This window comes from Crinia signifera, chromosome 5 (genome assembly GCF_055691185.1).
Source record: "Crinia signifera chromosome 5, ASM5569118v1, whole genome shotgun sequence".
NCBI lineage: Eukaryota > Metazoa > Chordata > Amphibia > Anura > Myobatrachidae > Crinia > Crinia signifera.
Window position 1 is genome coordinate 280897059 of NC_139221.1, and position 27947 is coordinate 280925005.

The 27947-nt window shown below is 45.6% G+C and overlaps 1 protein-coding gene across 1 annotated transcript; it reads left to right on the top strand.

Moving 5' to 3' along the window:
- The first annotated feature begins 1317 nt into the window (after positions 1–1317).
- Positions 1318–27336, top strand: ACAA1 (acetyl-CoA acyltransferase 1). The gene is made up of 12 exons (XM_083189099.1): positions 1318–1579; positions 3158–3251; positions 5232–5289; positions 7858–7937; positions 9042–9084; positions 13435–13533; positions 14316–14396; positions 15832–16022; positions 16421–16600; positions 25975–26030; positions 26476–26621; positions 26733–27336. Exons 1-12 carry the CDS (start codon positions 1424–1426, stop codon positions 26806–26808), a joined length of 1260 nt encoding a protein of 419 aa, XP_083045225.1. The 5' UTR covers positions 1318–1423; the 3' UTR covers positions 26809–27336.
- Positions 27337–27947: the final 611 nt, after the last annotated feature.

Genomic DNA, 27947 nt, shown 5'->3' on the forward strand with positions numbered 1-27947 from the left:
CCCAAATCTAATTATCTCTGCACAAGTAACACCTGCCTCACCTGCAGTATTTTGTCAGAAAGAGTGAACTAGAATAAGGGCCTCAGTTCCTGCTGGAGCCTGCTGAAAAATAGGGTATAAAGCTCACCAGTGGGTTCTCTGTGGTAGTGGTGGCAGCTCCAAGTACATACCTCACAACAATACCGATTTCAGCGGGACAGTCCCGATTACCGGGTCCTGTCCCGCTGTCCCACCCGCGGCCGGAGGTGTCCCGCTGCAGGGGGGGCAGTTCGGAGCCCCCCCAATATGACAGAATAGACGCTGTGCGCATGCGCACAGCGTCTATTCGCGGCTGAAAACGGGGACACGGCTCATTTGCATAAGCCGCGCCCCTCATTTGCATAAGCCGTGCCCCCTTTTGGGGCGTTCGCGCAGCTTCGCCGCGCGAGTGTCCCTATTTCTGCAGCCGGAAAGTTGGGAGGTATGCAAGTATAGTTAGCAGAATTACACCAATGCGTTTCAACACAAAAGTGTAATTTTGTCCCCCCAAAATACGGGGGGGACAAAATGTGTAGGGTCCCCTGTATTTCTGAAGTCAGCCCCAGGCTCTTGGACCGTTCCTGGCTCCAAAAATATGGGTGACAAAAAAAACCCCAGAGGAGATGTGGGCGGCACTGGCATGCAGGATGGAGGGGGGGGGGGGGGGGGGGAATGTTGTTCATTGGGCCAGTACTTACTTGCCAGCGGTTGTAGGCTGCCTGGAGCTGCCTGAATTAGGCCTTTTGTTTGCTGCAATGCAACCCTGGGCAGTAACATCCCTCCCAGATCGCATTGAATATGCAATCTATGATAAATGGTCCCGTAATGCAACCCATAACCAATGTTTTAGCTGTGGTTGATTTTATTACTGTTGTAAAACAGTAGGAGAAAAATACTCTGAATTCGACAGAAATGTCCATAGTTTACATTAAAACTTTAAATATTTACTTAAAAATATAAGTACTGATTAAAAATCACTACTATGCTTATGGTGACTGGACCAGTGCATTGATGCATTCTATTAAATTTGTCCAGCAATCGTAGAATCTATCGATTGTCATAAACTATTCAATCCACTGCCATCTATGGCACTTATAACATCGACATCGATGGTCATCCCTAGCTTCCCCCAATTTGGAGACGAAAATCGGATCAAGAGGAAGGGTACACACAATACATCCGCCCCTAGACGTCATGCGCCTGTTCTCTCCACTGCGCATGCTCAATCCCAACTTCCTGTGAGGAGCACAGCGGCGTAGTGTCGCCATGGTGACCATGCGGGGACGCTCTCTCTGGCAGCACTCAGCACTCGGTGGTATAGGAGGTATAGTGGTGACAGCAGGGTGAGGATCAGTGTTCCGGCCGGGTGCGGAGTCCACTCACAGTCACTCAGCTGCCGCACACCATGCACAGGGTACGGGTCGTGCTCGGACATCTCCCGGGGAATCCCCGAGGACTGCGGGCTGAGTCCATCTCAGCACCCGGTGAGAGAGCCGAGGACATTGTCATTGTGCACGGCCGGAGGACCCCGATCTGCAAAGCCAAGAGGGGGGGCTTTAAGGTAACGCTGACACATAGCAACACGCATCACACCGCCTGTGAGGCTGTGCACACATGCACCACACAGACACACTCAGCTGCAGCAGTCACAGCTGGTGTAAATGCAGAACGTGTGGTACATTGGTAAATCCTAGATAACTAATATAGACAGATATAATATAAAGGTAAAAGTATGATCTATCTATCTCATACTTGCCTACCTGACCCTCTCCATGCGAAGAAAATGCTTTGCTCCTGGACTTCCCTGGTAATGTATGATTGCCATCGCCTGTGGGGAGCTAGGTAAAGGTGTTTCACCACAGGTGCTGGCAATCATACATTACCAGGGAAGTCCAAGAGCAGAGCATTTTCTTCCGCATGGAGAGGGTCAGGTAGGCAAGTATGATCTATCTCACACATACCTGTAGTAATAGATGAGTGTACCCCATGTTCTTCACTGCAACCACACTGATTGTTTGCTTGGGGGTTAATATATCTGATCCACTGGGCAGTAGTTGGCATAGTGGCACAGGGCACAGTTTTACACACACTTGCATACATGATTGATTCAAATTGACTCCAAGCATCAGTCCACTTTCTGACACAAGACACACAACATTACACACATGTGAATCTAATGGGCCCTACACACATGCCGGTGTGTGTAGGGCGACCTAGCTGTGCTATGTCGGCCGTTCTGCTCCTCTGTCGCTCAGCACACAGCTGACAGCCCACACACAGAGCGAGCTGTCAGCTCTGTGTGCTGAGCCAGCAGACAGCGCCAGTGTTCTTCGGTGAGAGAACCTTGCCGATGCTGATATTGATGGACACTGTTCATCAATCTCGGCCAGCGACGTGCGGGGACACACATTGCTGTCGCTATGGCCCATACACACACACTGATGTAGGGGCATTTTCTAAGCGACTTTGCCAAACTAAGCAAAGTCGCTTAGAAAATGCCTTAATATCGGCATATGTGTATTAGTCACATACTATAGACACCCCCCCCCCCCCAAACTCTGGAGGTATCGGTATAAGGGGCATGTGCATGTAATGGGGTGCAGGCCTAGTGCTGAAAAGTTTTTGTTTGACCCTCATGGTCTAGTTCTCTCGTCAACATCTGAGAAAAGCCCATTACTTCTCTATATCATAAGTGTGGTTTAAGCTTTAGGCTTATGTGCAAGGTCTAAAGTATTCTTCAGCATTATTGTAATACTTATTACGGTAGCCAAGAACAAGATACATGCCAATGATCATTCTTTTTGCAGTCTGTAGGACAGGTTTATCAATGGATAACTGGGAGATTTTGTAGATTACATTCTCTTACCAGCCAAATGTTAAATTACTAACAAAGCACATTTCCCTATTCATATATAATATGTTGCATATAACTTGGTGAGAGATTTAGCTTATTACTTTTTCCAAATATATTAGTCTACTGATCGTCAGATGGAACATTGGGCCAGTTATATTTAAAATGCTACTGTATAAATTGATGTTTATTATCTAGTGCTAATGGTATGTGTGCTCGCTATCAGGTTATTTAATATAATGTTTGTGTTTTGATCATCCTGCCACTGACTGTATTCTTGTGTTTTAGGAAACGACACCAGATGAGCTTCTGTCTTCTGTAATGAGCGCTGTCCTAAGGGACGTCAATCTACAGCCTGAGTTAGTCGGGGACATCTGTGTTGGTAAGTTGACACATTAGAGGGGCTGTCCACCTCAAACACTCTCTCAGGTTTAGCAATTATGTCCCCCTTGTACAGCAGTTCTGACTCTCCTTTAGGACCCTCACTTGTCCTCATAGAGAGCACAGATCTGTCTATTGAGGATGAAGTGTGAGTTTTAACACTACAAGTATTGGTATTGTGTGTTCTGCATTGTATTGTACGTGTGTTGGGGTCGTGATTGGTACACACTATACAATTATTGGGCCGATTTGCTAATTAAATGATAGGCCTGATTTATTGCATAGTATATATGAAAGATTGTTTCACCGATAAATCAGGCAAATCTTGCACACAAACATACTATTATGTGATCTGCCAGCCAAGACCAGAAATCTCTGCATCAATCTCCCAATAATGAACAGTGTGTGGGCATTCTCAATCTGACCATATATCCAGGTGTAATTGGGTAGTGTCTGGTTAAACCTGGCTCTCCCCCCTTGTCAATGTCACAAGAAATCATCAGATTTATCTAAAATAAAGCACAGATTTCAAGACCTTCCTCTAAGTGAATAATAATCCCAATCAAAAATATATATATATCATACGGTGTGTGCATAGCTTTAGTATATAGCCCATAATTGCTGATGACATTTCTAGGCTGTATGAAGGAGTGACAGCTCCCAGCTCCTTCTCTTCCCTCTACCGTCACATAAAATGCTGTGTTCATATGTAACAGACTGTCTGTGCCTGGCAGCCCAACTTTTTTTTCCAGAGAGACTTTGAAAAGGGAATGATTTGTAAGGGAGCAGCAAAGACAAAATGACTTCTAGATGCCTGAGGTCTATGTGGCATTGCTGTTTTAAATATTATTTATTTACAAACCATTTTCCATTAGACAGAATTGCTGTAATTGCATGATGGTTCTTATGTCTCTTACTGTAAAATGTACTTCTGATACATAAACTGATGTCATGTCTGTCTGATTCATCTGAAATATTATTTATTAATGAACAGTTTCTTATATATTGCAGCAAATTCCGGTGCACTTTGCAATTTGACACACAGATAAAACAAAACTAGGTAATAACGAACAATAATAGAGGTAGGAAGGCCCTGCTCGCAAGCTTACAATCTATAGGGAAATAGGCATCGATTACATAGGGATAGAGGCTATCTATTGTACAGATGTCCACCAGATTGCAAGGGTTCTATGTGGGCTGTTTGATATCACATCTCAGCAATGATGAACCAGGGTCAGAAGGGAAAAAAAAGTGAAGAAACAATAAAGATGTGTGGAGTATATACCGTATGTGTGCCCTGTACAGTAGGGATATAATTGGATAGGAAGCTTATGATTATTGGGTGAGCGGTTCTGAAATGTGATCAGCTAGCCTGAAGAGGTGAGTTTCAGTGAATGCTAGATCATTAAGGTAGCCTTACATCGTCACCTCAAGGCCTGCTGGGTATTTTTCCATCCGTTATTGTGCAAGTGTACATTTCTTCAGGTTTTTCATTGCCTATTTCTAGACCTTGTGTCGTCCTGGTTACTATTCAGTGTTTCTGGCAGTAGAACTGGGGTCATTTCAGGGTGTGAAGGTTTAACTGTGAGTCTGAGATGTGTAGCTCTCTGGCCTGAGAGTAGTTGGAGATTAGTTATGTCTAGGACAAAGGTGAAGGTACGATTGTGATATAAAGCTGTATCTAGAACCTTTGAACAGATTATAATCAGGTTTTATTTTTATTTTTTTCCTTTGAACATTTAGTTTAAATCTGTGTAAGATAACACTATTAGTCTTTAGTCTAAATTCAAGAAAACAAGTATGGCTGCCAGTTCTAAAGTTAAGATTCTATTTAAAACTATTTTGTGTCTAATTGAATTTCCAAGACGGTTAAATGAGCCGATTGTGTATTATACATATCGTGTTACCATGACCAGTGGTACAATGTATACTCTGTACATGTTATAAGCGAGAGGTCCTCATCAGTGCTGTTTTCATGCAGGAAATGTGCTGCAGCCCGGAGCAGGGGCTCTGGTGGCGAGAGCTGCCCAGTTTTACAGGTATTATTTATGTTTCCATAGTTACCTGTAGTAGACAATGTGTGACTATATATTACAACAGTCGGACATAGCGCCATATACCTATATATGTGGCCAGTTTCCTCAAAATATCTGTGGACCAGTGAGTTTTTAGTCGAACATTATATTGTGGGTGTAAAAGGGATGCATTTATTCCATTGCTGGACAGTACATCTTTTACCATTATTTATTCATTAACCGCTTCTTATATAGTGCACACATATTCTGCAGAGCTTTACAGAGAATACTTGAATATTCACATCAGTCCCTGCCCCAATGGAGCTTACAATCTATATTCCCTACCACATGTACACGCGCACACACAGACATTCTAGGGTTAATTTATTGTGAGCCAATTAGCCTACCAGTATATTTTTGGATTGTGGGAGGAAACTGGAGTACCCGGATGAAACCCACGCAAGCAATGGGAGAAAATACAAACTCCGCACAGTTAGGGCATGAAACGAAACGGTGTACACTGCAATCCCGGAGTAGGTGCCAAAAAGTACAATTGGCAGCCTGGCATTTTGGACAATTGCTTGACACCTCCAAACGTGAATGGCCAAAGAGAGGTTAAATCTTATGGATGCAGTGTAGGCAAATGGGACAGAGGGGCTCTGTCCCAATCCCACTTCTCTCTAAGGGCCTTATTCTGGTTCACTTTTTCTGACAGGGGCAGATGTAGAGAGAGAGTTAGATTTGGGTGGGGTTTTACTTCAAAGTGAGATCTATATTGCAGTGTAAAAATAAAGCATCCAGTATTTACCCTGCACAGAAACAAATTAACTCACCCAAATCTAATTATCTCTGCACATTTTACATCTGCCCCCTGCAGTGCACATGGTTTTGTCCATCTAAGAAGTAATTTGCCTCTAAGGGCAGTATTCAATGAGAAAATTCTCCGTGTTTTATGGAGAATTTTTGCTTTTTTCGCCTTGGACGGAGCATTTTGCTCTCCAAAAGCGAGCAACCCTATTCAATGTGAAAATATCCTCCATCTTTCTAAGTGATTTTCTCCGTGTCTCTCCGTGTCTCTCCGTGTAGCAATTCTCCATCTTTTGATGGGGAGCTGGAATGTGAACTTTTAAACTAAAAGGTTTTTTTTTTTTTAATTTTGGTGTCAAAAAATCAGGTTTTTTTTCTGTGAAAGGGGCATGTTATTTTTATTCATGTGCTTATAGCACATGAATATATATTTAATTTAAAAAAAAATATTTTTTTTTAATGGGTTTTTTTTTTTTTTTTTACACAGTGCAGCCAGCAGGTGGCCGGAGCGCTCGAGCCGCTCATTAGATATTCATATATTCACTGCACCCGATCGTTAATATGCACGATCAGGTGCAGTGAATACTGGGTCCCCCGCTGGCTATAGGGGGGGGCAGCCTGTGCTGCCTGGGTCCTGGGGAGCCCCCCTCCCCACCACATTCCTCTGGAGCAGCCAGGGAGACTTTAATCTCTCTGGTTGCTTCCGTCCCCCGGCTCCCTGAAAGCTCTCTGCCGCGGACGCTCGTCCGCTGCAGGGGTTAAGACTCGCCGCGAATGGCGGCGAGCATCAGCCACATTGAATAGTGGATAAAGTGCCGTGACGGAGAATCTCCAAACATGGAGAATCTCCGCAAAAACACGGAGAGTGCATGGCGAGCGAAATAAAACGCTCTCCATGCACGGAGAATTTTCTCATTGAATACTGCCCTAAAAATGAACTAGAATAAGGCCCTAAGTTAGGATAATATGACATAATATAGGAGTAAATGAAGGACAGAAGCCTGAACGTAATACATAAACCATTTTTCCCCATGGAAGTTTTGTTTTGTTTGTGAGTTGGCAATGACTATTCTTTCTTCACAATATTATTTCAATATAGTTTCTTGACATCTTTGTAATCCAAATTGAAATATACAATGAGTAAATATTATTGTCAATGTAGCAGTATTGAACTAAGGGTCTGATTCAATAAGGCACACGAAGTCTAAACTGACTCTGATTTCAATCACAGTTCGCCGAAAAAGGCACATCTGCCCGCCTGCGTTCCCAGGGGAACGCCCAACATTTTCATGGGGAGGCCCATAAAACGCTAGGTAGTGTTCATTCTAGCACCCACTATCTTTAAAATACCCATGCAGTTCCTGTTCCCTGCCTGGGGTGTCGCTGTCTGCTGTGGTGTTTTAGCACAGGTCTGGTTTGCATATCAGTACTGATATACAGACCACACTGTGCTAGAAGCACTACAGCAGACAGCGACACCCCAGGCAGGGAAGAGGAACTGCATGGGTTTTCAAAGATAGCGGGTGCTAGAATGAACACTAGCTAGGTGTTCCCCTCCCTCCCCTACCTGTGCGAATGACTTGAAGACTTTGATAAGTTGCCAAAAGGCGTTTGTACAGCGGCAAATAAGCTCATGCTCAGAGCCGCACCATCGGTTCCCCACGCAATTCAACCAGAATCAGGCCCCAGGTACTAGTCTGGGTAATGCTGCAGCCTATCTCAGTAGTGTGTATGTAACCGCATACCTGCATGTTGTGATTGTTCTGTAACTTGTTCTCATTTTAGTGGGATCCCAGAGACCGTCCCCTTATTCTGTGTGAACAGACAATGCTCCTCCGGCCTGCAGGCTATCATCAACATTGCTGGTGAGTGCTCGTATTTACTTGTAGCAATAAGGGATGAACTGTGGCAGGGTCAGACTGGCCCGTGGGGCCACATTGGAAAACACCCATTGGGTCACACTGCCTGGTGGTCCATTCCCTCCTCTAGGATCAGGTTCCAGACCATGCACTAAACAGGGCCATTGTGTATTTTCTACAGTGCATTGCGGTTATTGATCTGGTATATTATCATGCTTGCACTAGCAGTATTTATAAAGGGGCCCAAGTCATACACTCTCTTTAATGATTAGCACTCTTTGTAGAGACTGGCCACACCCCTAAGAATGGAACCTTCATGTCCCAGTTCAACACTGGACTGCAGATTGGAGACTAGTTATCTCCCTTGTTAGGACTAGTTATCTGCAGGAAAAGGCGCCCACACACTAGAACGATTTTTGGGCCGATTTCCGATAAATATCGTCCGATGTTTACCGATAATCGGTCGAAAATCGGGCGATTTTGGTCCGATGCGCGCTCCCGTGGATCTTTAGCTGAATCTTCTGATCTTACATGCTGCACAAAAGATCAGAAGATTTAACAAAAGATCCATAGGAACGCACACGGGATCTTGAGAAAAATCTTTGGTGAAGATGTGCGCTTGCCTGAAATCTTTTGTCCAGGACAGGCAAAAGATTTAAAGGCTAATTTATGCACACATCTTACGATCGCAGATCTTTCTAGTGTGTGGGCACCTTTAGGACTAGAAGGTAATTAGATCAGAAGATTCAGCTAAAGATCCACGGGAGCGCGCATCGGACCAAAATCGCCCGATTTTCGACCGATTATCGGTAAACATCGGACGATATTTATCGGAGATCGGCCCAAAAATCGTTGTAGTGTGTGGGCACCTTAAATGTCAGTCTAGCAGTTGCTCAGTGTACGGCATTACATATCCCCTGTAGCATCCTATAAATAAAGACCGTAACAATAGCATTCTAAATGTCTTGTAATACAATAATGATCACTGTCTTAAACCAAATGTTAGTTAGGGGGGTTTGCAAAGAAAAATCCAGAGATGTGCATCTTAAAGGCACCACATTGACTATTGGGTTTTGCATACTTATCTGTGAAAACATGTATATGTTACAGGTGGTATCCGGAACGGCTCCTATGACATTGGATTGGCGTGTGGGTAAGAATAATCCTATACAGTACTGTTCTAATGTGATTTGGTAAATGCAGATTGCATTAGGCAGCTGTTCTGTTATTTCTGCTTATGGGATAGCATCAGGGCTATTTTTCAGTAGGCTCCAGCAGGAACTGAGGCCCTTATTCTAGTTCACTTTCTGACAAAATATTACTTAGATGGACAAAACCATGTGCACTGCAGGTGAGGCAGGTGTAAAACCCCACCCAAATCGAATTATCTCTGCACAAGTAACACCTGCCTCACCTGCAGTGCACATGGTTTTGTCCATCTAAGAAATATTTTGTCAGAGTGAACTAGAATAAGGGCCTCAGTTCCTGCTGGAGCCTGCTTAAAAATAGCGCTGGATAGCATGAGCTGAAAGCAGCAGTCTTGTGTGTAGCCGGATTACATTACGTATTATATTGTAGAAAACAACATTGAATACACAGTACTTGTTGCTTGTCTGTCTTCCATATAATTTAATGTAATCTGATTAAGTTAAATCCGGCCAAATCCATTCCTACTCACGTAAGTGGGCTGATCTTATTTTACTTGTACATACTATAGCTAGTATCTGATCAAACCAACCATTGATAAGACAGTCACTATCCATTACACCTCTCACTGTAAGGTGCCCACACACTAGAACGATTTTTGGGCCGATTTTCGATAAATAGGCCGATATTTACCGATAACTCACTCGGTAAAAGGAGGCTCACTCCTGTGGATCTTTTGCTAAATCTTCTGATCTTACATGCTGCACAAAAGATCAGAAGATTTAACAAAAGATCCATAGGAACGCACACGGGATCTTAAGAAAAATCTTTGGTAAAGATGTGCGCTTGCCTGAAATCTTTTGTCCAGATCGGACAAAAGATTTGAAGGCTAATTTATGCTCACATCTTATGATCGCAGATCTTTCTAGTGTGTGGGCACCTTTAGACTTGCATCTCCTTCCCTATGACAGAGTAATCCGTACCAGCGCTGATAGCCTCAACTGGATACCACTAATACATGGTGACAGTGGGCATGGGTTCCCCACCATAAGCTGCAGTTGGTACCAGGCTATGCCAGATGGAGCTGGTCTCATGGTAACAGGCATGCAGGTCAAGATTTATTTTAGAAGAATGTCTTTTTTATTTGCTACCGTCTATCTAGGTGATTCAGCACAGTGCTAAAATCTCCATGAATAGAACAGTGGAACTATAATTCCCAGCATGCTCTAGCAGTCATTGCTTCTTGATCATGCTGGTTCTTGGAGGATCAACATGTGTCACAATGCCCATGGTTTGGAGTGTATCTGTACTTTGCTATATTAAAGTGGTTGACCTAAAAATATTTGAATGCTATATTATTCCCTCATATAAAACAGCTCCTGCTATATTATATATGTGTTATATTAATAACTAGGTGATTCTCCAAACTATGCAAATGGTGCTTGGGGTGTGTAAACTTTTCATCCAGGTCCATAATAACCTTGTGTGGTGCAATGCATCTCTTAGAAATGGAATGTGTGGCCCCCTTGTGGGGCTAAGGGCCACATGTAATTGTGTGTACACACTGGCCCTTATTCTGGTTCATTGGCAAAGGCAAATTCCTTCTCAAATTGACAAAACCATGTGCACTGCAGGGGGGGTAGATGTAACATGCGCAGAAAGAATTCAATTTTGGTGACTTACTTTGTTTCTGTGCAGGGAAAATACTGGCTGCTTTATTTTTACACTGCAATATAGATCTCACTTTGAAGTAAAACCCAACCAAAAGCTAGCTCTCTCTGCACAAGTTACATCTGCCCCCACTGCAGTGCACATGGTTTTGTCCATTTGAGAAGGAATTTGACTTTGGTGTGAACCAGAATAAGGACCAATGTGCGATTTTGCTTGCGTTTCAATTGGGATCAAATCGAACAGTACGCAAAATGCATTTGATTTCACTATATTGTACAGAACTGTACTATATAGTCTTGCCTGCACAGTCTATTTTACTGTTCCATTTTGCAGTAAACAGAAGCGTACGTCGGGATTAAATCGACATCGAATGTGGCTAAAAACCATTCGATGTCCATTCGCTTTCGATTTGATTTTGACTATATAGTCAAAATCAAACACAAAATCTCCTCGAGTGTACACAGCATAAAGGTGCCCACACACGGTCCGTTTATCAGATCCGTTTTGTACTTAAATAGCACGCATCGCATTGCAGCCTTGTGCATGCTATGCGATGCGATGAAAAGCATGTACAAAAAGTATGTGCAGCACATACTTTTGTACTGTACGATGAGATGCCGCGGGAGTGCGTATCTCAAAGTACAAAACGGACCCGCCGCATCGGACAGTATATGGGCACCTTAAGACCTGAAAACTATCACCTACAGTAGCTCATTACTGTTATAGGCAATGGGGTGAATTATTGTTGTGACTACAGAGAAAATGGTTAAATATTACTGTGTTGTACTGTACAAAACTCAGCATCTGAGCAGCGGTGACAGCCCTGTATGGTGCTTGGGCAAAGGTTGCATGTTGGTTCTTGCACACATCCAGATGTGGTGTCGGATCACACTGTGGCGGGTAAAGGTTACTCTGTGTGGAGGTTACTTCATATAACAACAACATAAAAAATACAGCTCCAAAATAACTGTTCACTGTCACAAGAGTTGCATAATAAAAGCACTGACTGCACCTCTCAGCCTGCCAGCTACAACAGTACTGATGGTTTGTTCCCATTACATTCCCCGTCACTACAAGCTTTGTTTATTAACCACAATCACACCTGAAATCCTTCTCCCCAGACAGAACGTGCAGCGACATCTGTGTACGCTTTCTGTATACATCTCCTATAATCCTATTAATAAGGTTTTTGCAAAATAGTTTTTCTATTTTTGCAGTTTCTTTCTGTATATAATGACCATTTACACAAAACATAATTTTTTTCTTTGCAATAAATTTTATTTTATTTGTAGTGTATGCTCATATGTAAATATACCCCAGTGATACTGCTAACCACTCTACCACCCATTGATTGTATACATGGCCCTACAAAAAAAATGACATTAACAGTGGGTTCTCCACCGGTGAGGGACACCGACCACTCTGACATTTATTTAAAGCGGCAATCGTTTACGTGGCATGGTTCATCTCCGGCGAACTCTGACTGTAATACATCTCACCATAAATGTCTTAATACTACTCTAATAATGACACTTCATATATGTGCGAGTTAGTTCTGTATTTTTGAGCTGCACTAACTGCTCGTCACTAACACGTGATGCATGACTATATTAGTACAGTATATGTTCTAGTTTGATGCAATCACAGATACTGAGCACATGTGTCGGCACTTCTGTATAATTCTCTTTATAATTATGCTGACTATAACAAATTATCTCATTGGCTGCATTGTTTTATCTGTTTCTGCCTCCATAGCAACACAGATTTTAAAGGCCAATGGGAATTTCAGCCTGTAAATTGTTGCACTGCAATGTCCGAATCCTTAGTCTGAACGTTTATGAGGTCCAATTAGAAATTGGTTGAATTGTAGATACTTTGCTATTTACATATGCAGAACACTGAAGAATCACCATGAATTGTACAGGTGCAGGGCATACACACAGCAATTCCATTCTATTAAGATAAAAATTGGGTACTTGTTTCCTAGCACGGCGCCCCCGATTTTGATCGAAGTGCATCTTATCGCATCACATGCAATATAGCGGCATGTGATGCGATTTTTAATTGTACAAGCACCCTGATGGGTGCTTACAATGTTAAATGCACCCCCATTGTCAACGCCACCCCAACTATCCACGCCAACCCGAAGCGTGGCGAGCGCAGCGGTACGCATCCTCCGACCTTTTCATACCCCCACTATCCACGTCGGTGTGGAGTTGATTTTAGATAGTGTGGCGAGCGCAGTGAGCCACCGAGCCCGAAGCGTGGCGAGCGGACGCGGATTACTTTACATGTATTCCACGTCCCCTCGCGGGGCTCGCTGCACTCGCCACACTATCTGCAATCAAACCCCCCCCCCCAATACTAAATCTGTTCACTTTATACATTTGCACCCGTCTCCACTAGTGAAACCTATTTGCACACTTTGCAATATTGCCTTAAATTTGTATGCAGGTTTATATTCCAAGTAGCCATTAATTCACCCGTGTGGCGGAGTTCTAGGCCATGAGGCTATAATGGACGTTGTGCATGTAGTACTATATTTGCATGTGGATCATTACCTGGGAGAAATAACGTGTGGCTAGGCAGGTATGAAGCCGTATCCTGCTTAAATTGTGATTTAAAACAATGTCACACTGTGCTTATGTATAACAGGCGCCTCCAACTGTAATCCTCTTCTGTTCAGGGTTGAGTCCATGAGCCTGGCGAGTGTTGGAAATCCTGGCAACATTAGTTCCCGTATAGTGGACAATAGTAAAGCCAGGGACTGCCTGATCCCCATGGGGTGAGTACCATAAACGCACATACATATGTAGTCTTCTTCCTCAGATTGCTACTGTTCCCCCTACTACATGGTGTCAGACATATATATCCCCCCCCCCCCTTACTACTGTACAAAACAAGCGCACATCTCCATTTCTGACCAGCCCGGGAGCATTGGGGTTAAAGCCAGAACCTCCGCTTAAAGCAATCTAGTCCAATATATCTCCTATATAATGATCCTAGATAGAATGAAGCTGATTACACAGAGAATCAGAACAGAACTGTTGCATTATACTGTAGATTACAGAAAGCTATATAATGGACAAGAAGGTAATGTGAAGGGAAGCCTTGTTCACATCAGTAGCTTATTGTATATAACCGTTTTATGCATGGAACTATTTCTGAAGGAGGAGAAATACACTGGGAGAATACGACACATTTTAGGATTAGAGGATACCTGGGTTCCTCCAACTTGTCCAGCAGTATGTTCTATCCTGGTTGTTTCTTTGGAATCCAGCTTGTCCATCAGTATCTTTTCACTGTAATGGATCTGTCCCACCAGCATGTGTTTCTTTTATATCACAATCCACATGCCATAGAAATCTGTTCCATGTTTAATGTTCAGATCGTTCTGTTTCCCGAGCAGCAGTCAGTGCTTGTGCTATTGGGCCTCATTTACTCTCCCCTTGTCCAGCAATGTTATTGTACAACAGATAGAAACGTGATCTACATCATTCAGCTGAGCGTTTTCCTTGTGACTCCAGAAATGGTCTTATATTTCTAATCATTAATGTTTTGTTTCAGGATTACCTCGGAGAACGTGGCTGAAAGGTTTGGCGTCACCAGGCAGAAACAAGACGCATTTTCTTTGGCCTCACATCAAAAGTAAACAAGCTATAGAATATTTTATACTTGCCTAATAAGAGAATTACATATTCCTTGGCTGTTTTATATAACCTTGAAAATGGTGTATATGTCTGATCCACTCCTTATGTTTGTTTATGCTGCTTTTCCTGTGCCTGAGTTTCAAGGTGCGTTTGATTTGAATCTGTCATTCTTTTATCATCTCCTGTGGCCATTGGATCATTGCAATACTCAGAGCATGAGAAAAGTGTGGCGCTTGCAGGGAGCCATTGACCGTTCTCACTGTATGACTATAGTGAATATGTATGTTCACTATAGTACAGTATGTTTTGCTATTAGGGAATGCTAAAACTATGACAAGGCATGCTGTGATGTGTAGTTTTGCAACAGCTGAAGGCCCACAGTTTGTCCATGCCTGCTGTATGTAGACAAGCTGGAAGCCAGGCTGAGAGATAGTGGCTATACGGCTCTGTGTGTACCAGTGACTTACACCTCAGGGGAGGGAAGTGTATAACTAGTGCAGTAGTAATTGCTAGACCATGTACGCTGGGGGGCTGGTGCAGACCTATACATTGGGCTGGATTGTGATTTGCTTGCAAGACTGAATCTGGCAGAATTGCACGTTTTTAGCAACCGGCTTGTGTCTCGGACACGTCCGTCAGTCTAACACACATCCGCATATTCTTTGCGGCCACTAATTGGGCGGTAGCAATGCGAGTGTATGTTATAGTTGTTTGTAAACATTAGCGTTGCAGTTATATTAGATTAAGCTAATTTATAGCTGTCTATTTGCATTTCTTAATTGTCTTTTCCATACCGACTGCTACAGTTAAGATTAATTCCCTTTAATGTTTAAATGTATGTAAAACTGAATTGTATGTTCTTTATGTATTTTTTTTCAATGGTATATGTGAGTAATTTCTATTTATCCCGGTATCATGACCACATTACCCCAGTCATGCATAATGTCTTTACATTTTGTGTACAAATGGGGTCATTCTATATGTACATGGACTACTAATGCTGGTGTAACCTGTGCAATTTGCCTTTAGTGATTATTATGCAGCAATTGAGGGCACATTTTCTGTCAGGATAAGTTTTTCGTTAGGGTTTCCTCAGTCCAAGCAAATCTCAGTATGTAGCCAGTGGTACAGGTTCACCACTGAAACTTGTGGCAGTATTGCTGTATTAGACAAGACAATGTATTTTATATATTAACTATACCATAATCACAAAGTGACTTCACAAGTTTTTCTAAAATGATTATAATTGTTAGTTTGTATTTTATAGTGCAGTAACCATAGACACCATGGAGGCAGCCATTTTGTGGGTGGGGCCAATATTTTTGAGCATGCAATGTAAATTCACGAAGAACCAGTGACTTTGCTGAGGCATGAAGCATAGATTGGGAAATACTATAAAGCAAACCTGGCTTTGAACCCTTCCTTTATTTTAGGGCTGCAGCCGCACAAAGATCAGGTCGCTTCAAAGCGGAGATCGTTCCTGTAACCACCACGTTCACCGACGACCAGGGCAATACAAAAACCATAACCGTGAGTGAAGATGAGGGTATCAGGGCCAGCACCACTCTGGAGGGGCTAGGAAAGCTCAGAGCAGCCTTTAAGGAAGGAGGAAGTACTACTGCTGGTGAGTGCAACACATCATAATTGTGGTAATCCATATATAGGGCCTAATTGTCGTTTTGGAAAAATTAGCAAAATGACAACTGATGCCAGTAGGCTGCAGGGTGCCACCCAACACAAGGTCAGGCCACCCCGCACACTGGATCCCTCCCCACAACGCAAAGCTGTGCATCGCAAAAGCACGAGCGCTTCACTATGCCGCCAAAGTGCTTGCACAGTACCAGCTGCGCAGGCCGGACAGCTCCCAGAAAATGGTCGTCCCCATGCAGCAGTCACTCACACCCCCCCCCCCCCGCCCCGCCAGCAGCTCTGTGTGGCCTCCTGAATTAGGCCCCTATAGTAGAAATGCATAGCAAGGGCACTGTAGCCTGCATTTTATTTGTTTCCTATTTTTCCCTACAGGAAACTCCAGTCAGGTCAGTGATGGAGCCGCCGCAGTTTTGCTGTCGAAACGCTCTACAGCTACGCAGTTGGGTCTCCCAATTATGGGGGTGTTGAAGTCGTTTGCGGTAGTCGGGGTTCCCCCTGATGTTATGGGGATAGGGCCAGCATACGCTATACCTGAGGCACTGGATAAAGCAGGTAAATATAGCAACATAGTAGTTGAGGTTGAAACGGACATGTCCATCAAGTTCAACCTTTTTTTGCAGATCTAACTAAGGTGTGTGGCCCCTGTAATATAATCTACCTGTTCTAAATACCGTTTATGGGTTGTATCCCTCAATGTTTTTTTCCAGTAAATGTTTGTCCAACCTTATTTTAAATGTATTTAATGTCTGCCCATACTACCTCCTCTGGAAGGGAGTTCCATACACTTACTGCCCTAACTGTAAAGAAGCCTTTCCTCCTAATTGTACAGATCTATTTTCCTCCAGTCTAAGCGCATGCCCACGTTTCTTAAGGTCCATACACACTGGGCAACTTTGCCCAGCGTGTATGGGCAGGATGATCGGGATCATCGCTGGGGAGAAAGCCACAATGCATACACACTGAGCTACTTTCCTCCTGCCCGGTGCCGTCGGCTGGTATTACCAGCAGATGAGCGGCTTTGGAGGACGGCTTTACCCAGTGCTGCGCTATGCAAAGCCATCCTCAAAGCCGCTCATCTGGTAATATCAGCAGATGAATGTCTTTCCCAGCAATGATGCAGGAGCGCGCAGCAGCGCTCATTTCCGGGTTATACACACTGGGTGGCTTTGAGCTGAAAGCCGCTCAAACTTGCTGTTTTGAGCAGCTTTCAGCTCAAAGTCGGTATGTGTGTATGGGCTTTTAGTCTCTGCCCTCTAAGCAAAGAGGGTAAAAGTTTAGCATGTCTCCTCTTAAACGCCTCTTTACATTCCTAGTTTGGTTAATCTTTTGGCATAGGTTAACGACTCCATCCCTCTTATCAGTTTGGTCACCCTTCTCTGGACTTTTTCCAGCTCTATAATGTCCTTTCTGTAGTGCTACCCCAGAATTCCAGCTGATGTCTAACCAGTGCCTTATAGAGTGGTATAATTGTTTTTTTTTTTTTTTTTTTTTTTAATTTATTCTTTATTTGATTTTCATTAAACATTCCATTTCATCATTCGTAAAAAATTGGATATATATAGAAAATTGATAGAAATTCATACATACATACATTTCACATCAAAATCAGGTCTAGAGGTCTGTGGGACACCATGGGGGTCGATTGTCTATCTATGGTTTTTGGTATTACCGAGTGCGTTCTTTATCGCTTTTTCAGTTGTCATATACTTTTCAGTAAATATTTGAGGGAGGGCAGGGAGAACAGTAGAACAGGTACATTAAATACAATACAAGTTATGTAGCTGTTAATACATTAAGTGCCATATCAATTAGTTATGCAATTATTACCGAGTAGGGAGCATCCTATTATAGGTGTTTTTCTTATCATGCCAACTCAAAAACTTAATTTACTATACTAAGAGGAAGGGAAAGAAGGATCAATAAATAAGTAAGTGAATAGAGTGGTATAATTGTAATGTTTTCTTAATTTGCCACATTTGCAGATCTAGAGATGTGTAGAATCTAATCCTTGCTATCTAATGCTATACAGTGTATGTTTGCAAGCTATCCGGCTGTAAATGGTTCCAGTCCCCCCAGTACCATTGAAGGGATTACAGTAAAGTTGACAGTGAAATTGCTGAGCGTGTACAGGTGCGCACTGATCTAAAGTGTCCACCGCATCAGTTCAGCAGCACCAGTCAGGAAAAATCGGGTCGTGTGTTCCCAGCATATGGGGTCTTCCCACTATTTCTAGTGCATGTGACAGACTCGGATACTATTCTGTGATAGATGTACACATGGACGGAGTGTCTATAGGCCTTGTTTCCTTAGGAAGATTTCCAGAAAGCTGTCGCACCTGTGAGGCCAGTGATGTTTTGTTCTTTAGATGTGGCCCTGCCCAGAATAGTGGCCCCATACTCCGGTCTCCCACACAAGCAAACTCTGCCAGTTCACAGAGCGGAGTACCCAGCGCTACATATACTCATATCCATTGTGACATCTGCTAAAGGAACAGAAGTGGGTGCTATCTGGTAGTGTCACAAATCCTGGGGGGTTTCTGGGCTTCACTGGGGTAGAAGTGGGGATATTTGTGATATTCCGGGGATTATGATAATGAGTTGTTTGTCTGCTTGGTGGAGTTTTTGGGGTCTGTATTCAGTCTCAGTGGGAGGAGCTGGGGTATTTATTTGATATGTGGAGGTTTGTGTTTCGGCCTGGGGGCCACTATACTGCCAAGCATATTGAAACCAACGGCTTCCACACAGGTGTTGGTTCCACCTACATTTGATGTGGTGCCGTCCACATGAGGTCACTATTAGTTCCCAGTCCGCATCTCCTGGCTATACAATAAAGTTTCCTTTGCCTGTTGTACACACGCTGCATGTGGACCCCAGCAGATCATGCATGGGATACCCCTGACTGGTAGGGTAGGGTACGGTGAAGTGTGATGATGCCAGCCTGCACAGATCCTATACCTGTCATCCACAGATTTTACACCCTGTGAAGACAGTAATGCATTGTCCATGCTCTGTGCATGGGGAATGATGATAAAACCCATAGCAATTGTAACTAGCACAGCCATTTATATTGTACGGTTTAGAAAATGAAAACAAGCATCTGATTGGGTGTTTTGGTTTCAGCAACTTTTACATTTGTATCAGTTTAAAAATCCCTCCATATGTCGCCAAACCTATAAATGACCCATGTTCCATACTGACGCCCCACTTTCCGGTCATGTGCTCTGTAGTTACACTGTAGAAATTCAGGCCTACAGTATAAGTCAGTCTTGGTTATTGTTGTTTGGTGGTCGGAGTCTGGGCCTCTGCCTCTAGTCTCTGGTTCGCGTTCACCCTGGTATCTCCGATCATAAGTTCTATTCATGTTATTAGGATCTTTGTTGTGTATGTCGCTCTTCCCTCTGCTTTCTTGTTGTGTAGCCAGCTTTCTGTGTGTTTATCTTATCATGGAAAATTTTTAATAAATAGTATTTACTAAAATGGCAAAAGAAATGAGAGGGTTTATGTCTTCATATGCTCCCTATGATTTCAGCATTTGCTAGGCTGGATGATGTACAGGTTGAGTATCCCGTATCCAAAATGCTCGGGACCAGGAGAATTTTGAATAACGGATTATTCCGTATTTCGGAATATTTTAATATTTCAATTATGTATTTTGAAGTATCTTGCATGTATGCTGTATAAACACATAAAATACACACAAATATATTTTATTACCACATAAAATACACACAAATATATTTTATTTGTTCAAAAAACAAGGTTTCAAAACATGAAACAAAATTTGTGTACTATCTCAGATATTGAATTTGAATCCCAAGCAATCATTTTCTTGCACATATATAGTGCCAGTTACATATCATGTCCTCAGTAGTGCTGTTACAAATGTCCCCAGTGAGTTTTTAGCAAAAAATATATATTTCCTTCATGCCATTGGTGGCCACTGGGACAGTGGGAAGGGGGCGGAGCCATGGCGACAGGCACCAAGTAGCTAACACTTTAGTGGTGCAGCCCAGGCCCCTCCTTCCCCACACTCCATCCTAGGTCAGTTTTTTTCTTGGTGCCTAGGAGCACAGGCACGTTTTTAGTAGCTGCTGCAGTTTTCTGCAGCGTTTTTAAAAAAAAGTTTTTTTTTTTTTTTTTTTTCTACACTTGCGGTGAGCAAGCCGGGTGGACCACCCAGGCTGCTCACCTGCTCCGGAGCCAGCTCGTCGTGAACTGCCACGGACCTGCAGGCTGGGTCCCAGCACAGAGGGACCGTGCGCCACGGAGCAGGTAAGCCGCACTTCCCCCCTCCCTCCCCACAGCACGCAGCGGTATCGCGGCTGGGGGAGACGCGAGACAGAGACGCTTCCCGATGGAAGCTTGACTCTGTCTCGCAGCGGCGTCCGGATAGTAGATGCCGGAAGGAGGGAACCCAGCGCACGTAGCCGCCGGGGGTGGGTGCGCTCCCGGCGGTTTCCTGGCGGTGACACTCGGTCCCCACAGGGGAAACCGAGGCCACTAGACCACCAGGGCTATTGTTGTAGCGGTGGGGGCCGCCATATTTTTCTCAGCCCTGGCAAGGTTCCAGGAGGGGGGGGAGGTCCCTCACCTCCTCCCCGCCCAATCCCCGGCAGGGAGCCTCTATATGAGTTCCCGCCGGGGACTGCCAGCGTCCTGTTCTAATGGAGGCTTGACTCTGTCACGCATCGGTGCAGAGGAGCAGCAGGAAAGCAGCTTTTGTGTGGACACTGTGGCACCCTTCCTTCCCCGGTCTCCAGACGGGTCAGGTTGTATTACATTGACACTGCACCCCTCTCTATATAGGGGTTTTCTGTGCAAATCTCTCTATTCACTCTGTCTTGTATTGAAGTGGGATAGAGCATAGCCATGACTTCTAAGTCAGGCTCAAAGTCCACAGGACCCTCGCGGTCAGGGGACGCTCCTGCCCTGAGGGCCTTTAAGTGTGTTAGGTGCAAGGAGAATTTTTCTTCCACCTCGACAGACCATGGGGGTGTGTGTACACGCTGTAATGGTGGGGACTCTGTGGATTCGGCCCCGTCACAGGCATCCCATTCCGGGGAACCGGGTTGGGCGCAGGCCCTGACGGCAGCCATGAGGGACCTTGCTGAACAGCTAGCCGCTTCCCGTTCACACCCTCAGCCCCCACCAGTGCTGAGTCAGCCTTCACAGGCGACTCTTCCACCAGCTCAACCGGCTCCGCTCACGCAGTCCCAGCCTCAGTTGCTGACGCTGGCGCCTGAGCCTGTTTGGGTACAGGGCCTTTCTTCCTCAGTGCAGGGACTGGTTCAGGTTTCTTCCTCTCTACAGAACCTGCTGGGTGCCGCTAGCAAGCGCAAGAACCCCAGAGCCCGCACCCAGAGAGCTGACTCTACGGGGACGGATACTTCAGGGGACGACCAGGCGGACACAGATGACCCTGTTGACCTGGATGACCCGGACGACCCTGACGAGAAGGCTACATCCCAGGACGAGGTTATGACTCAGTCCAGGGTAGATGCGCTGGTGAAGGCGGTCCGCTCTTGCTTAAACATACAGGAGCCAGACCAACCCCCTGCGGAGGAGGCACCCTCTTTTAAGCGCAAGAAGAAGGATCCGGCTGTGTTCCCATCTTCAACGCAGCTGGAGGGAGACCTGGCAAAGGCCTGGTCTGCTCCTAATAAGAAATTTACAATTTCTAAAAGGATGGTTTCTTCTTATCCCTTTCCGGCAGACGGGCGCACGAAATGGGAACGCCCGCCTCAGGTGGATTCCCACATAGCCCGGCTGGTAAAGGCTACTACATTGCCTATTCCCACTGTGGCGGCTCTAAAGGACCCCACGGATAGAAAGATGGAACATGTCTTTAAATCTATCTTTACTCATGCGGGTACGCTTAATAGGCCAGCTTTGGCCTCGGCCTGGGTGGCTAGGGCGGTAGGCAAATGGGCAGATATGTTGACGGAGAACATTACGTCAGGCATACGCAGGTCGGAGCTGCTTTCTCTGGTGGAACATATCAGAGAAGCCTCCATGTACTTGGGCGAGGCGGCCCTGGACACGGCTACGTTAGCCTCTAGGATCTCGGCGTCTTCGGTTGCAGCCAGAAGAGCCTTGTGGCTCCGCACTTGGAATGCGGATGCAGAGTCCAAAAAGGCCCTGGAGGCCCTTCCTTTTGTGGGCGATATGCTTTTCGGTCCGGAGCTGGACAAGATTGTGACTACGGTAGCCACTTCCAAGACAGCCTTCCTCCCGTCGGCACCCTCTAAGCCGAAGCAGTCCTTTCGTTCCTTTCGGCCGCAGGGAAAGCCGAGGGGACAATCTTCAACAAGAAGCCGTCCTCCCAGGAGGGAGTCGTTTGGTAAGAGCAGACAGTCCCAGTCTGGCAAACGTCAGCCTCCTAAGGCCCCGGAGAAGGCCTCCCAATGACTCAGGGACCCCTCAGGTCGACTCCCTGCCGGTAGGGGCTCGCCTCCTCCATTTTGCCAACAGATGGAGGGAGACGACATCGGACGATTGGATTTTGAGTATAGTGTCGGAAGGATACTATCTCTCCTTCAACAGGCGTCCGCCGACCCGATTCTTTATCACGGGGCGCCCGGCCTGTCCTCTGAAGGCGGAGGCTCTCAACGCCTCCGTTCAGACTCTTCTCCAGTCTCAGGTGATAGAAGTGGTTCCTCCTCAGCAGAGGGGCCACGGCTATTACTCCAATTTATTCCTGATCGGGAAGCCGGATGGTTCATTCCGACCAATCCTGAATCTCAAGGATCTCAATTGTTACTTGAACATTCCGCGGTTTCGCATGGAGTCCCTCCGGTCCATTATACAGGCAATGGAGCCGGGGGATTTCATGGTCTCTCTGGACATCAGAGATGCATACCTGCATGTTCCGATACATCCGGATCACCGCAAGTACCTCAGGTTTGCAACCAAGGATCTTCATGTCCAATTTCGGGCTCTACCCTTCGGAATATCTACAGCACCAAGAGTCTTTACGAAGGTGATGGGAGTTATGGCAGCCTTCCTTCACCTCCAGGGAGTGCGGATTCTGCCTTATCTGGACGACCTTCTGATTCTGGGACAGTCCAGAGAACTACTCCTGCAACATCTAGGCATTACGCTGGACCTGCTCCAGGCTCACGGTTGGCTAGTGAACTGGCGCAAGTCCAGCCTGGAACCCTCCCAGGAGATGATACATCTGGGAGCGCGTCTGGATTCCCAGGCCCAGAGGGTCTATCTTCCAGACAAGAAGCGGCTGGCTTTGCAGGCCCTCTTACGAGGGTTTCTCAAGCACAGGAGAGTCTCTCTTCATCTATGCATGAAGATTTTGGGCAAGATGGTCTCGTGCTTCGAGATGGTGGAATTTGCCCAATTTCACTCTCGTCCGTTGCAACACCAGATCCTCAAGTATTGGAACCGTTCACCACAGGCTCTGAAGAGGCAGGAGGTAGTACTCTCTCAGGAGGTTCGACTATCGTTGCTCTGGTGGCTCAAGCCACGTCACCTGTCCAAGGGACGGCCCTTCCTAGTCTCCGACTGGGTACTCTTGACGACAGATGCCAGCCTCAGGGGCTGGGGAGCGGTGGTGGAGGACCGATCCTACCAGGGAGTTTGGTCCCACCAGGAGTCGGGGTTGCCGATCAATATTCTAGAGCTCAGGGCGATCTACTTAGCCCTTCTCCAGGCGGCCCCCCTGATTTGCTCTCGGGCAGTCAAGGTACAGACAGACAACGCCACGGCGGTGGTGTACATCAATCACCAGGGGGGAACTCGGAGCAGAGCAGCTTTTCTGGAGGTACAGCCAATTCTTCGTTGGGCAGAACGTCACCTCTTGGCATTGTCGGCAGTGTACATTCCCGGCGTCGAAAACTGGGAAGCAGACTTTCTGAGCCGCCAAGAGATCCACTCCGGAGAATGGTCTCTTCATCCAGAGGTGTTTCACTCTCTAACCCTTCGTTGGGGAAGGCCTCAGATAGACCTCCTGGCATCCCGGTGGAATCACAAGTTGCCTTGCTACGGGTCCAGGACTCGGGATCCAGGCGCATTTCTGGTCGACGCTCTGTCGGCACCTTGGCCGTTCGATCTGGTGTACGCCTTCCCGCCGGTGGCTCTTCTTCCTCGGTTCCTAAGAAGACTCAAGCGGGAACGGGTAAGGGTAATCCTGGTGGCCCCAAACTGGCCACGCAGGGCCTGGTATGCCGATCTCCGGCTCATGGCGGAGGAACCTCAGTGGCGGTTACCTCTCCGGCCAGACCTTCTGTCTCAGGGACCCTGTCAACATCCCAACCTAGCTCGTCTCGGTTTGACGGCTTGGCTCTTGAGAGGGAGATCTTAAGAGACAGGGGGTTCTCAGATTCTGTTATAAGAACCATGATAGCGGCCAGGAAGCCGTCTTCAGCAAGAGTCTACTACAGGATCTGGAGTTCTTTCTTTCGCTGGTGTGAAGAGCACGAGAAGAATCCAAGGAGGTTCTCGTTGCCCAAGGTTTTGGCCTTCTTGCAGTCGGGAGTGGATTTGGGCCTTCAACATTCCACTTTGAAGGTTCAGGTCTCGGCGCTCTCGGTTCTGTTTCAGAGGCGCATTGCGACAAGACCGGAGGTTCGCACTTTCCTCCAGGGGGTCATGCACGTGACTCCTCCCTTTCGTAGTCCCGTGGGATCTGCCTTTGGTTCTGAGAGCTCTTCAGGTGGCTCCGTTTGAGCCTCTGGAGTCAGTGGAGTTGCGTTGGCTTTCATGGAAGGTGTGTTTCCTTCTGGCAATTGCGTCAGCTAGGCGGGTCTCGGATTTGACCGCTCTATCTTGTAAGCCACCATTTTTGGTTTTCCACCAAGATCGGGCAGTCCTCCGTACCAGGTTGGGTTACCTGCCAAAAGTGGTATCCAGGTTTCACGTAAACCAGGAAATCGTGGTTCCTGCTTTCCAGGATTCAAGAAGTGGAGGGGCTCTTGATGTGGTTCGGGCCCTTCGCATCTATGTGGATAGGACCAGGGAGATTAGAAGAACAGAAGCTTTGTTTGTTCTTTATGATCATCAGAAGCGGGGTTGGCCCGCATCTAAACAGTCCATTGCCAGGTGGTTGCGGCTTACGGTTCAGCAGGCATACCTCCTGGCGAATAGGCTGGCGCCAGCAGGGCTCACGGCCCATTCCACTCGCTCGGTAGGATCATCGTGGGCTGCGGCTTCAGGAGTCTCCGCAGAGCAGCTGTGCCGCGCAGCCACATGGTCTTCCATGCACACTTTTATACGCCACTACAGGTTTGATACTTTCACCGAGGTCGACTCTGCGTTCGGCCGTGGCGTTCTTTCTGTAGCTCAGGAGCGTTCCCTCCCGTGAGGGGACAGCGGTGGGACGTCCCACTGTCCCAGTGGCCACCAATGGCATGAAGGAAATAAGGGGATTTTTGTCCTTACCTGGAAAATCCTTATTTCTGAATCCTTTGGTGGACACTGGGCGCCCGCCCAGACGCCCCTGATCGGCTGATGGGTTGGTTTTAGGGAATGCTCTTGTTCATGGTAATACAAGATCTCTCTTTTTCTTTCTTTCATTCTCTCCTTTCCTGTGCTCCTAAGTCCGGTGGTAGTCTAAACTGACCTAGGATGGAGTGTGGGGAAGGAGGGGCCTGGGCTGCACCACTAAAGTGTTAGCTACTTGGTGCCTGTCGCCATGGCTCCGCCCCCTTCCCACTGTCCCAGTGGCCACCAAAGGATTCAGAAATAAGGATTTTCCAGGTAAGGACAAAAATCCCCTTATTTTTTTCACTTTCTGGAATGTATGGTTTTCGGAATAATTTGGATAACGGATACTCGGATACGGGATACTCAACCTGTACTAACTTTTGTTTTGTTTTTTGTTTTTTCAATTTACATTTTTTTTTTTATCCTAAATTGAACTTCATGACAAATGCACATGTTTCTTTGAAAACAAAATGACCCAGTTCCCTATTTCAGGTCTAACCGTTCACGACATTGATGTGTATGAAATCAATGAAGCATTTGCCAGCCAGGTGAGTGTTCCAATAAAATGCTTCATGCTGGGCCATAAAGCATTAAGTATTGGGCTACACTTATTTTACACTGATACACATGGAGAGATGTACTAAACAATGGTGGTACATTGTTGGAGTGTCAAGGTTAACAATCACTGACATACACTGTTCCTTGCCACGTAATGGATCAGGGAGAGGAATGCCAGGTCGGCCACAGTAGGGCATACTCTGCCGGACACTTAGAAATATAGAATTGGAAGGACATGCTGGCCCATCAGGCAGGCCCGACCAATCAATTAATATTTTTGGATTAGTTGGCCGCATACATGCTGCAATTGTCTGGCCAATCTGCCCGAAATCAAAGTATGCCAGGCTGGCTGTGAGTTATATAGGACTTACTGTGCAGCAGAAGCTGGAGAGCTACTGTACATGCTGTATTTATCCTGAGACAATGTCTATACAGGCTGTATATTGTGTGGAGAAGTTGGGCATCCCAGTGGAGAAGATTAACCCCAATGGAGGAGCCATAGCACTCGGACACCCCCTGGGCTGCACAGGAACCCGACAGACCGTCACTTTACTGAATGAACTTAAGCGGAGGGGCAAACGGTAAGTGTTTCGGCCCGGTTTAGAAGCATTTTCTTCCTAGCTGTTGCACAGACTACTCCAGCCACATTATCTGCTGTAGTTCCCTGTTTATACACTGTTATTGCTTTACAGGGGGCTTGGTGTCGTATCCATGTGTATTGGAACTGGTATGGGAGCTGCAGCTGTGTTTGAATACCCTGGAATATGAAATCTACGGTGATCTGAGTCTCTGGACCAAAAGCTGCTCTGTCTGTGCTGTGTGATGGAAAATCAGCTGTTTTGTTTCAGGAAAATACGAATGTATGTCTCTGATCTATTATCTGGAATGTCCTATAATTAGGGGAACCATGCCTAAATATAAATTCCATTATGATGTCATATGTTTAATACGTTGGGTACTCCCAGGGGCCAATTCATTTAAATGAACATGACCCTAAGAGTCCAGGTAAGTGCTGCTGGATGCAGCTCCTATGGTAGCTCTGGACTCACTGATTTCTGTCTGCAGCCCCTTAATCTGCTTTAGGAGATCCTGCATAAATGGCATGCTGCACCTGCAGAATTGTTACTGGATGGATCGTTAATCTGCTGATGATAATGATTTGTACATATGTTTTGACCTTAATCATTTTTTATGAGCACTTCCTAACAATTACATCAGCTATTGCAGGACTGTCTGACTTTTAATTATTGACTGTTTTGCAAATAAATGTAAAAATAAATAGCAATATGTAACCTATTCAGCGCTGGTCTCTACTGTAGTATAATACCAGTCGTTCTAAATACAACAAGCACCCTGCGAATAAATACACATATACTTTTATGTACTATAATTTGGAACCATATGGATATTTAAATAAAAATAGGCTCATTTGAAAACACATGAATAAATAAAATAAAGATGCAGTTTATTTAAAATAATGTTGCGGCGCTATAGACCTCCATTCTTCAAGTTTCCTGGTGATACTGGATTTGAAATGAGAGATATGCCCCATGTGTTTGGCCAGTCCAGCTTATAAGATGTACCAAACCTGCCACTTGGCAATGCGGCTACTGTCCCATCCAGGGTAGGTGGCTCTTATCTCCCTGTCTGATGGGTCTTGTGTTGTCTAACTTGCTGCAGAAGCAAAGTCTCCTTTCTCCTGTACCTCCAATGGTCAGTACTAGTCCATATAACAGGAGGTGACAAACATGATGTAGTGTTTCCATGCACCAGGCAGAAAGGTAGTACAAGGGTGGGCACAGATACCAGGTAAGGCTGACAATAAGTAACATGTAGGGGATTCTATGTCATCTATAAACTCAGTATTATATGATGTTTTCGGGTGTATAACCTCATTATGCAGCAGA

Coding starts and splice junctions, on each gene's coding strand:
- ACAA1 (XM_083189099.1), top strand. CDS start 1,424: ATGCACAGGGTACGGGTCGTGCTCGGACATCTCCCGGGGAATCCCCGA. Junction 13,534..14,315: donor GACTGCCTGATCCCCATGGG/GTGAGTACCATA, acceptor GTTTTGTTTCAG/GATTACCTCGGAGAACGTGG. Junction 14,397..15,831: donor TCTTTGGCCTCACATCAAAA/GTAAACAAGCTA, acceptor CCTTTATTTTAG/GGCTGCAGCCGCACAAAGAT.